Here is a 12,513-nt window from a genome sequence, read left to right as displayed (position 1 = left end):
TCGCGCCCGCGGAGAGCACCCGCCGCGCCCTCCCGCCGCGCACGTGCGCTGGGGTCTCCCGGGCGCAGTCGGGTCCCCACCGCCAAGTGCGCACAACTTACTTAACTCCTGGAGAGGGCGGAAGGCAGGAGGGCAGGCACCGGCCAGGCGCAGAACGCGCGGCCCACCTGGCGCAGCCTCCGCGGCCCCCGCTAGCCGAGCGCGCTCCGGCACGACGCGCTCCCAAAGAGTCCCCGGCGGCGCGGACGCGGAAGCGGCGCGGCTCACCACGTCGGTCTTCGGGACGAGGCGGCGGCCCTCGGCCCTCTGGACTGGGCGGGCTGGAGACGCGCGGGCGCAGGCGGTTGACAGGAGGAACCGCCGGGCGCAGCCGCGGCGGCTCGACAGCCGGAACCCAAGCGGGCGGCACCGAGGCGCCCCTCGCCACCGCAACGGTTGCGCCCCAGCCCGGCTCCCCTCAGCGCCGCTCCACCTGCAACGGTCCCTCGGGCTTTGGAGAGGGGCGGGGAGCCGCGGGGGTCTCCCACCTGCGGCCTTTCTCGTGGCAGATGGTTCGGGAAACTTTACTCGTCAGTCCCTCTCTGTCTCGCTCGCCCCCTCCCCGGACAGCCCGAGCGATCGCCGTGGAGTGGGTAGGAAGAGGGAAGCGCAGAGTCTCTGGCGGCGACAGGGAGCGACTGACTGACCCCGGACGGAGATGGGGCGAGGGCAGGAAGTGACAAGCTCACGGAGTGGGTGGGGGGAGTGTGGCCGGCACGCCCGGCAGCGTGACGCGCATGCGCCCGGCCCGCACCCCCTCCAGTGGGGAGCCGAGGACGCGCGGGGCCGACCAGGGGCGGGTGAGCGGGCGGGCAGCTTGCTCTGAGAGCCTTGGGGCGCGCGCGTGCGTCTTGCCGCCGGCGGCGTTGGAACGCGAGCCCTCCGCTGTCTGCGTCAGGAGGTGTGAGAGCCGCGGGGCGCATTCGCCCCGGCACGAGCTGCTGGGCAACCAGACTGTATAGGTCGTGCTGCCATCTGCGCACTCGAACCCACCCAGGAGGGTGGGAAAGGCGGCGGGGGAAAGTAGGAAGGAGCCGAATAGGCAGGGTGAGCGCCTAGTCTAGGCGATCCGAAAGGCTGGCAGTACATTGCAAAGGGCAAAACTTTTGCTGTTTGCTAGCCAGCCTTTCTGTAAGTGTACCCCCAGAAACCTGGGGAGGAAAATGATTGATCCGTATTCCTGCAGCGTTCTGCGAGTGCGAACCTGTAAGTGAAGTTGGGTCACATATGCACTTTCCCTTTATCGTGCCAGCATCCTGCTTGGAAAATCCCTGAAGATCAAAAATGACTGCCTTCTGTCAAATCTGCCAACCTAAGGCTGCTGTCCCGCTTTCTTCCCAGCTCTGAGAATGGAATCCTTGCACTTAGTAACTTCAAATGTGTCCTGGATTGATCAGGACATTTTTTTAAGGACAGAAGTACATTTGCACTTTTATGTTCTTCTCAAGATCAGTGGAAAACCACAGTTGTCTAACTTACGCTACCAACTTGCTGGGTCATGAAAAAGTATAGTAGGTAGGTGCAAGGTGTTTGATGTTCAAGGCTTTTTGTTTGTTTGTTTTTTTGGTTTTTTTTTTAGATGGTCTTGTTACAATAGCCCAGGCTGGCCTGGGACCCACTGAGTAGCCCAATTTGACCTTGAACTCAGGTTTCTCCTGCCTCTGCACCTTCCTCTCCTCAATGCTGAGGTTGCAGGCTGGCCACCACACTTTCTGTGTTTGGGAAGAGAAAAAGAATCACCAAAATCCATTTTCAAAATCCAAAAGAAAGTTTGTAAGTGAATAGAGTTACTGTAAACGTCTAGAATGGAACATTCGTATAGGTCTTGGCAGACAGTAAGCAGGATAGAATAAGAAGTGATCTGTAGACACACCAACTAGCCACATAGTGTACATGGACTCTTAGTTCTGCCCCTCTGTCAAGAAACATCACCCAACATGAAGCAAATATTATGCACTGTCACAGATTATAAATCAATATACAATAAATTGGTACTTCTATATAAGGGTATTATTCAACTACCAACTTATATTTAGGGTTGGGGAGATAGCATAGTCAATAAAGTAGGTGTCAGACAAGCATGAGGTCCTGAGTTTAAGACTAAGGACACACGTAAGGGGGTTAAAAGCCACGGACTGTGGCAGCACACCTGCAGTCCCAGCACTGGGGAGATGAAGTCAGGAGACCTGTGGCTTGCTGACCTGCTGTGATGGCTGAGCAGATGAACTCCAGGTTTGGTGAGAGTTCCCATCTCAAAAAATACATTGGAGAGCAATTGAGGAAGGCATCCAACATGGACCTTTGGCCTTTACTCACAAACTTAACACATGAACACAAAAACTCTATTTTGTATAATATTAGCTATATGGTATATGCTTAAGCCAAAAAAGTGTTTTATGAAATGTGATGGATGCTACAATGAATTATAGATGCATTTGTTTTCTTTTTTAATATTTTCATTGAGAAGTTCATGCAACCTGTTTTGATCATATTCAGATCCCCTCCTCCAGCACCACCTCCACCTTACTATACTCCCACCCCCCAAATTCCTGTCGTTCATTTTTTTAAGGACTGTAAGAGTCTAATTTGTGTTCTCAAATTCTCTTCAGTGAAGGTCCATCCATTGGAGCCTGGTAAACTTACCCAGTGTTATACTTTAAAGAATACTGACTCTCCCTCTCTCAGCAGCTATCAGTTGTCAATAGTTTCTTATCTTGGGTTAGGGCCCACCACCCCTCCTCTGTGCTGGGATTTTGTCTGGCTTGAGCTTGCATAGGTCTTGTGCATGCTGTCACAACTGGTGTGGGTTTGTATGTCCAACTGCCCTGCTGTCTGGAAGACACTGCTTGTAGTCTTCCACCGCCTCTGGCTCTTACAATGTTTCTGCCCGCTCTTCCACAAAGATCCCTGAGTCTTGGGAGGATAGGGTGTAATATAAGTGACCCTTTGGGGACTGAACACTCCCTAGACTCTAATTCTCTTCAGTTTGACCAGTTGTGGTTTCTGTGTGAATCATTTGCTACAAGAAGAACTTTCTCTGCAGAGAGGTAAGTTACACTAATCTACAGGTATAGCAATAAGTTATTAGTCAGTTTAATACTATGTTCATTTAGCAAAATAATACTAGTAGGTGTTCCTCTGGGGCCTATTACCTACCTTAGTTTGGGGCCCTGATAACAGTATGGCCAGGTATGGGCTCCATCTTACGAAGTGGGCCTTAAATCCAATCAGAAAGTGGTTGATTACTCCCAAAATATCCATGCCACTATTGTGCCAGTAGGCATGTCTTGCCAAGCCAGTTGATGTAGCTCACAGGATTCACAGCTTGGTAAGGTTAATGATTACTTTTCTCTTCCAGCAACATGCATAGCACCTTCCAGGACTATGAAAGCTAGCCAGTAGAAATGAAGCTTCAAGGTCGGTACCAGCTTGATTTCTCCTTGTTTGTTCTACAATTCATGCATGTAGTGTCTTCAGCAGTAGGATCTTACAGTCAAGTTCTGGTGGGTAACCAAGGCCAATGCCAATAACCAGTATTATTGGGGGGGTCTATGGGACCCCCCTGGTCAACAAGTCCAAAAGAGGGAGTCCATTCTTGGCATTGGCTTTTTATTCACTAGTCTATGCTATCTGTTAGACTCATTGTTATCCCCTACCCTATTACGGGAAAACTCCATTTAAACTTTTTAGATGATATATGTCTATATTTTAGGAAACTTCTGTAGTAGTAGGTTTCCATATGACTTTTTCAAAAGGCCTTTAATGTTAGTTATCTCTCTACATACTCGCTCTTCTACCCTCCAGTGAACAGAGCAGCAATGAACACAGATGGACAGGTATCTCTACAGTAGGATATAGAGTTCTTTGGCTATACATCCAAGAGTGGTGTGGCTGGATCATGTGGTAGATCAAATTCTAGCTTTTTAAGAAATCTCCATACCGATTTCCATAGTTTACACTAGTTTGTACTCCCACCAGCAGTGAATTCGTGTTTCCCTTTCCTCACATCTTTGCCACAAAGTTTTCATCATTTTTCTTATCTTAGCCATTCTGACTGGGATAAGATGAAATCTCAATGCAATTCTACTTTGCATTTCCCTGATGGTTAAAGATGTGGAGCATTTTTTTTAATCTTTCTCAGCCATTTGCATTTCATCTTTTGAGAACTCTGGTTAGTTCCTTGCCCCATTTTTAATTGAGTTGTTTGTGGCATTTTTTTATGTTTAGGTGTTTTTAGTTCTTTGTATTGTCTACGCACCATTGACATTGAGATTTGTTCATATTGAGAGCTAGGGATCAAGTTTCATTTTTCTACATGTAGCTATCCAGTTTGAACAGCACCATTCATTAAATATGCAGTCTTTTTTCCATAATGTACTCTTGTCCCCTCTATCAAAAATCAGGTGATTTTAATTCTATTCTGTGGATCACTGTGTTTATTTTTATGCCAGTACCATGCTGTTTTTATTACTATAGCTCTGTATTATAATTTGAAATCAGGGATGGTGATGCTTCCAGCTCTTATTCTATTGTTTAGAGTAATTTTGGCTATCCTTGCCGGGGAGGGCTCCATATGAAATTTGAGATAATTTTTCAATTTCTGTGAAAAATTGTGTTTGAATTTTAATGAGGATTGCATTTAATATGTAGATTGCTTTTGAAAAAATGGTCATTTTCATATATGTGCATATATGTTCCAATCCATGAGCATAGGAGGTCTTTCCATCTTCTAGTATGTTCTACAATTCTTTTGTCAGCATCTTAAACATTTTATTATACAAGTATCTCACTTTATTGGTTAGATGTATTCCAAGATATGTTTCTTGAGGCTATCATGAAATGAATGGGATCATTTCCCTTGTCCCCCTCCCCTTGGTATGTTTGTTGGTGGTGTCTGGGAAGGCTACTGATTTTTGTGTGTTTATTTTATGTCCTGCTACTTTCCTAAATGTGTGCCATCAGCTCTAGGAGTTTTCTGGTGGCATCTATAGATTCTTTTATGTATTAAATCATAGTGTTTGCAAATAAGGAAACTTTGACTTCTTCCTTTCCAGTTTGTATTCCCTTTATCTCCTTCACTTTCCTATTGCTCTAGCTACAAATTTAAGCATATTTTTTAACAGAATGGAGAGAATGCATCCTTATCTCATTCCTGATTTTAGTGGAAATTCTTTGAGTTTTTCTTCATTTAGTAGGATGTTGACTGTGGGATTGTTGTATACTGCCTTTATTATGTTGAGATATGTTCCCTGTATCCCTAGATTCTCCATGAATTTTATCATGCCTGGGTTTTGGATTTTGTCAAAGGCTTTTTCAGCATCATGTAATTTCTGTCTGTGATGGTTTGAATGAAAATGTTCCCCCATAGGCTCCAAGTATTGACATTTTGTCGCCAGTTGGTGGCGCTGTTTTTGCATGCTTTAGAAGGTGTGGCTATGCTGGAGGAAGCATGTCACTAGGAGGTGGGATTTGAGAGTTCATAAGCCTTGTTAGATTTCCAGTCCCTCTCTGCTTCCTGTGCCTGCTTGAAGATGTTGAGTGCTTAGCTTTCTGCTTCTGCTCCGGCCACTCCTACCTCTATGCCCCTCACCATCATGATGGACTCTTGATTCTTCAGGAATTGGAAGTTCAAATAAACTCTTTTATATGCTCCTTTGGTCACAGTGTTTTATCACAGCAGCAGAAAAGTAACTAATACAAAAGTTGGTACCAGAGAGTGAGCTGTGGACTGTGAAGAACTTGACCATGTGGTTTAAGGAAGAATGTGGAAGACTTTGGAAGTTTGGACTAGAAAAGCAGTTATTGCTATAAGCAGAGCTTAACAGGCCATTTTAGTAGGAGCCTGGAAGAAAGTAGTGCTGAGAGCAAAGTAGTCCCAGAGGGAAATAAGGGCTTAAGCATCAACTGGGCTATTTTGGCAAAGAGTCTGGCTACAGTCTACCTAACAGCCTAAAAGCTTGCCTGAGGCTAAGTTGAAAAGTAATGGACTAATTTCTTTGGCAAGAAGAAATTTCAAGAAATAGTGGTGTGGCTATTAATGGTGAATATTGTACAGTACAGATCTACAATGAAGAACAAGTGAGGCAGAAAGAAGAACAATGTGTATGGTTTAGAGAGAAAAAGAGTACTAGGAAGCTTAATGTGGAGCCAGGGCATGTGCTGAAAGAGAATGTCTTCGATAAAGAGATTAAAGTTTTAAGAAGCGGCCTGGAGATTTGCACTTAAACAATGGAAAGAGTACCTTCAGTGCAAGACCATGCCCAGCTAAGCCTCCAGATTGTGATAGGAAAAAAGCCTAAGGTGTTTTCTCCTAGAAAACTGCAACCTACAAAAGCTGCTGGTAATGTGGATGAAGTGGGCCAAGGTCCATCCCAAACTGGCAGCCAAACTTGGCAGTGTCATTTATGTATAGTGCTGGTTTTAGAGGCTTGAAAGATGCAAGGGTGAAAGAACCATCAGTTCTTCCTCTGCAGTTTCAGAGAACCTCTGAGGCCAGGCAGCATGTAGCGGGGTGTCCCTGCGTAAAGAGGCCCTGATCGGCCATTGTGTGACACTGTGAAGGTGAAGCCTGGTTGGTAGTGGAGACCCCCAGAAGACGTTGAAGATGCTAGAACCGTGAGACATCCACCAAGGAGAGCTGCATACAAGGAGTGGTACCAGCCCAAGAGGGAGAAGTCTTGCATGCAGCAAAGCTGGAGGGGCTGAGTCATCGAAACCCTTTGGAAGTAAATTCCTAGAAGTCAGATATGGAGCTACTGGATTTGATGTTTGCCCTGCTGGGTTTTGGTCTTGTTTTAGTCCAGTATTTCCTCACTATGCCCCCATTCCTCCATTTTGGAATGGGAATGTGTATTTAGTGCCATTGTATGTTGGAACTGTGTACTTTGTCTTTATTTTATAGGGGCTTACAATTAAGAGATTGCCTTGAGTCTCAGAAGAGACTTTGGACTCTGGACTTTTGAATAGTATTGAGATTCATTTAAAAAAAAAAAAAAAAACTATGGAGACTTTTGAAGATGGACTAAATACATTTTGCATTTTATATGGTCATGAGCCTAAGGGGGCCAGGAAGTGGAACATGATGGTTTGAATGAAAATGTCCCCCACAGGCTCCAAGTATTTGGACATTTTGTCACCAGTTGGTGGTGCTGTTTTCCAGCAGGCTTTGAGAGTTCGAACGCCTTGCCAGATTTCCAGTCTCCCTCAGCTTCCTGTGTCTGCTTAAATATTGGAGCGCTTAGCTTTCTGCTCCTGCTCCAGCTACCTCCTGCCCATGCATCCCCACCATGATGGACTCTGATCCCTCTGGAACTGTAAGCTCAAACAAACACGTCCTTTCATAAGCTCCCATGGTACTGGTGTTTTATCACAGCAACAGAAAAGTAACTAATGCACTGTCCTTGGATCTGTTTATGTGGTAGATTACATTTATTGATTTATGTATGTTGAACCATCCCTGCATATGTAGGATGGAACCAAGTTGATCATGATGGATAATCTTTTTGATGTGGTCTTACATTTGATTTGCAAGTGTTATATTGATTTTTTTGCATCTATGTTCACCAGAGAGATTATACTATAATTTTCCTTTTTTGTTAAATCTTTGTCTGGTTTTGGTATCAGAGTAATACTTTCTCTATGGAAAGAATTTGAATATGTTCCTTTTCTTTTTTACAGAATAGTTCTTCTTTGAATGTCTTGATATAGACTATGAATGTTAGGAGAAGCTCATAAAGTCAAAATTGAGTTGCTAAGGCTAAAAAATTTAATCAAAATTTCACAGAACTTAGAATTTAAAGAGACTTTCTGTATCTAGAATTATCACCCTACCCCTGAAAATAGTGTTCTCAAACTCTTGTCAGGAGAAAAAAAAATCTGCCTTTTTTTTTCAGTGTTTGCTGCAGTAATTTGTTTAACAGGTTGTTGAGGCTTAAAAGTGACACATTCCACCTAGATTCATATGTTGAACATTTACTTGTCTCCTGGCTGGTGGCACTGTTTTGGGAGTTGTGGGAACTTTGGGATGCAAGGCCTATCTGGAGGAAGCAGATCGCTAGGAACATGCTTTGAAGGTTACACCTGGTCCCTAGTCCTTTCTTCTTTCTCTCCTTCCTGCATACCATGAAATGAACAGTTTCTGCCACATAATCCTGCCACTGTGGTGTTCTCCTACACCTTTGGTCCCAGAGCCAACGAAAGCAAGAATTGTGAACTGGGACCTCTGCAAACTTGAGCCAAAGTACCCCTACCCTTTATTTATGTTAAGAATTTGGTCAAAGCAAATACATTACTACAACATTACTTTTGTTTGTTTATTTGAGACAGATTCCTACTATATGACTCAAACTCGCATTCTTCCTTAAAAGTCTGGAAGTACACCCTAATGAGTAACACACCCAAGTAATTGTTGCATAACAAGCCACCCTTGGTAGCATCAAGCCATTGTATATGCTCAAAATTTGTAGATCAGTAATTCAGGCTGGGCTTGTCTGAGTCACTAGTCACCTGGAAGCGTGACCGAATGCATCACATGACTGGCAGGTAGCGCTGTCTGTTGACTGGAACTACCTCCTTGTATCCTTTCAGCTTGGGCTTACACAGTGGCAGCTTACTAAGCAAGTACAGTGGGAGCTTCAAGACCTTGGGAGTTACATGACATCATATCCATCACATGCTCTTAGTCAAAGCAGGTCAAAAGGCCAGCCAGCACACTAATTACATTCCTACCAGCAATGCAGCGATGTGTGAGGGCTCGCTCCTGTTTCCCATATCCTTGCCAGCATTTGTTACTGCTGTTTTTTTGTAAATGATAGCCATTCTGAATGGTGAGAAGAAACCTCATGAGTATGTATGTTTAGCATTTCTTCATGGATGTATTTGCCATCATATACATACATGTATTGCATTTTACTGAATTTTTGTGATTTTCATACAATATAGTTTAATGGCATTTAGATCCTCTCTCCTCTCCACACCTTCCCCCACTGTCCAATTTAATGAATTCTTGTGTGTGTGTGTGTGTGTGTGTGTGTGTGTGTCCATCCTATAGGGATGATTTGTGTCCCCCAGTGTCCTCCAGTGTGGATCCATACACTGGGCTCACCAAGAGGCCCATCCCTATAAGACACTTATCTCTTTCCCCTCCCAGTAGTCATTAGGTTGAATTGGGATTTCTTAAGCACTTCTCCATGTCTGTGCTTGGATTTTTGTCTGGTTTGAGCTTGGAAGGCACTTGTCATGCTGTCACGATTGCTGTGAGTTCATCTGAGTAAATGACCAGCTGTCTGGAAGAATCTGTTTCCTTGTGGTCATTCACTCCCTCTGGCTCTTACAATCTTTTCTCCTTTTCTTCTACAGTGATTCCTGCATCTTAGGAGGCAGAGGTTGAAATAGGTGTCCTATTCAGGGATAAGTACTCTTTGGCCTCTTGTTCTCTAATCACCATTTGCTACATAAGGAAGCTTCTCTTCTGAGAGTCAAGAGATGCATTTATCCTAAGTGTAGAGGTTGCATTAAAGATGTGTCACTTAGGGTGAAGCACCTCACAGACACTTATTCTCTGTGATTGACCAGTACAGGAACTCTATAATGGTCTCCATCTGTTACCAAAAAAAGCCTCTTTGATGAGGGGTGAAAGGCATACTTGTCTGTAAATATGAGGATGTATATTTAAAATAAAATAAGAAATTACATTGGTCTAGGGATGTGGCAAAGGTAGTTTTTCTCTAGGACCTATGACCTCTCCAGCCATGTGTATTTGGCTATGTTTACAATACCACACATGAGTCCCCTCCTGTTGATCAGAGCCAATTAGACAGCTATAATTACTCCCAAGATAAAAGTGCCACTACTGCGCCAATACTGATAATTTGCTGGGCCAGTTATTGCCTATTAAGCTTCACATCTAGGTAGGACCATTGATTGGTTTTTCTCTCTTGGCAACTTGTATACTATCCTCTGATATCATGAGACCTAGTCTTCAGGAAGGAGGCTTCCTGGTCAGTTCCAGGTCCATTGCCCCAAGTTTTGTGTCCAAAGTGTGGCCTATCATCAGCAACAGAGTGTTACCTTCAGGTTCTGGGAGGTAATCAAGGGCTGTGGCAATAGCCTGTTATTTGGGAAGTGTTTGGACTATCCTGAACAACAACTTGAAGGGCAGTTTCTCCTGCCTGGCACTGTCTTTCGTTATTGTTTCATATATATATATATGTACAGCTATACACATGTACTTGTATATTTATTGTATGTGTATTTTTCAGTAGGACTTTAAACTAATACATTTCCCTCTGGTTTTTCATACCATGTAAGCATTATTTATCTCTTCTCTCACTCCCCTGTATAGCCCTTCCTACTCCCTCCCCAGTTAAAGTAACCCCCCTTTCCCCATTTACCTCATAACACCTTCTCCTATTATCCCCCTTCCTTTGCTTTATCCCCATGGTTCATTTCCATTTTCCTGGCTCCTGTGGGTACATCAGGATGTATACTTTCATTTAGGGACTTGGAACTAAGATTCACAAAGGAGAGAGAATATATGTTGTTTATTTTTCTGAATCTGTGTTACTTCACTTGGTTGAATAGTTTCTAGTTCCATCCATTTACCTGCAGATTTCATGATTTCATCTTTCTTTACTGCTGAGTAGAGCTCCATTGTGTAAATGTACCACATTTTCATTATCCATTCATTTCAGTTGTTTCCGTTTCTTAGCTCTTGTGAAAAGAGCAGCAACAAACATGACTGTACAAGTATCTCTGTAGTAGGATGAATCCATTAGGTATACGCCAGGGAGTGGTATGACTGGATCATATGCTAGATTTATTTTTAGTTTTTTGAGTTCTCCATGCTGATTTCTACAATGGTTGCATTAGTTGTTTATATTTTGAAATATGTTCATTCTGCTTGCTCATCTACTCATTGGATTATCTGGCTTTTGGTATTTAGATTTTTTTTACTTCTTTATATAGTCTAAATTTTAATCCCCTATCAAATGTATAGCTGGCAAAAATTTCCTCCCATCCCACAGGCTGTCTCTTCACTCTGTTTATTGTTTCCCTTGTGGTAAGAAGCTTTTGAATTTCATGCGATAGTATGTGTCAGTTATCGAAATTATTTACTGAGCTACTGGAATCCTTTTCAGAAAGTCCTTGTCTGTGCCTCTATTTTAGAGTGTTTTCCCTATATGTTCCTCAAGGAGTTTTATAGTTTCAGGTCTTTCATTAAGATCTTTCATGCATTTTAGTTGATTGTTGTACATAGAGAAAAATGGGATTCAGTTTTTTTTCTTCTATACATAGATATCCCATTTTCCTAGCACCATCTATAGAAGTCACTGTGGAGCTTCCACAAAAACTAAAAATAGAGTTACTATATGGTCCAGCTATACCACTTCAGGGAATATATACAAAGAAATCTAAATCAGCTTCCTACAGAGGCACATGCTCATCCATGCAGTACTATTCATTATAGCAAAGTTGCAAGACCATTCTAGGTATCCATCAATAGATGAATGGATGAAGAAAATGCAGTACATATACACAGTGGAGCTTTATGTAGCTGTAAAGAAAGGTGAAAGCATAGCATTTGCAGAAAAGGGGTGGGCCTAAAGTAAATTTTGTTCAGTAAAATAAGCCCCATTTAGACAAATACCACGTTTCCTCACATGTGGAATCTAGATTTATTAATTTTATTTGTATGTGTGTTTTGCCTGTGTATATGTAATTGCACCACACATGTACAATACCTGCAGAGGTCAGAAAATGGTATTAGCACCCCTCAAACTGGAGTTCTGGTGAGAAGTTGTTAGCCACTATGTAGGTGCTAGGAATCGAACCCCAGTCCTCTAGAAGAACAACCAGTGCTCTTAACCACTGAGCCATCTCTCCAGCCCTGAAACGAGAGGGTAGTGGGATGTATATGACATGAAAACAGAAGAGGGGAGGAAGGAGACTAGAAAGAGGGAGAAGAGAGATGGGGGAAGGCAGTGAGGATGAACAAGAATACCGTCTAGTAATCCATAGGTATGAAAGTGTCATAATGAAACACATTACTTTATATGATAACTAAAACAGTTTACAAAAGAATATATGTACCAGGCTTGGGGTGCATGCCTTTAATCCCAGAACTGAGGAGGCAGAGGCAGGTAGATCTCCGTAGACCAACCTGATCTACAAAATGAGTTCCAGGCCAGCTGGGGCTACATAGTGAAACCCTGTCTCAAAAAACAAAACAAACCAAAAAATACATGCCTTTAAAACAAAAATGACAGATTCTGGAACTGGAATGACAGACTTCCTTTCTTGATGGAAGGAACAGCAAAGATATTTACAAAAGAGTACACATACAGGAATAGGAAGAAATATTGTGCTGACCCCTCACAAACATCATATTTCATTTCAAGAATGATACTAGCTTCTGAGAATATTTTTTTAAATTCGTGATGACACCTCTAAGTGCAACAAAACAGAAAACAGTAG

The 12,513-nt window shown here is 43.1% G+C and overlaps 2 protein-coding genes across 2 annotated transcripts in view; one reads left to right on the top strand and one right to left on the bottom strand.

The window, feature by feature from the left end:
• Znf800 (zinc finger protein 800) overlaps positions 1-234 on the bottom strand; it is a 56,866-nt gene extending 56,632 nt beyond the window's left edge. Inside the window, exon 1 of the mRNA XM_017801417.2 lies at positions 102-234. The gene's annotated coding sequence lies outside the window, so the exon portion shown is untranslated. The remainder of the gene's footprint in view (positions 1-101) is intronic.
• A 542-nt stretch (positions 235-776) lies between these two features.
• The window catches only part of LOC115072574 (40S ribosomal protein SA-like), a 90,874-nt gene continuing 79,137 nt past the window's right edge, over positions 777-12,513 (top strand). The window contains exon 1 of the mRNA XM_029570031.1: positions 777-995. Within this exon, the coding sequence (XP_029425891.1) occupies positions 777-995 (219 nt within the window). The remainder of the gene's footprint in view (positions 996-12,513) is intronic.

The sequence above is a fragment of the Nannospalax galili genome, unplaced genomic scaffold (genome assembly GCF_000622305.1).
Source record: "Nannospalax galili isolate Female #2095 unplaced genomic scaffold, S.galili_v1.0 scaffold660, whole genome shotgun sequence".
Lineage (NCBI taxonomy): Eukaryota > Metazoa > Chordata > Mammalia > Rodentia > Spalacidae > Nannospalax > Nannospalax galili.
The sequence above is the reverse complement of the archived record's forward strand: the minus strand, read 5'-3'. Positions and strand labels throughout refer to the sequence as shown.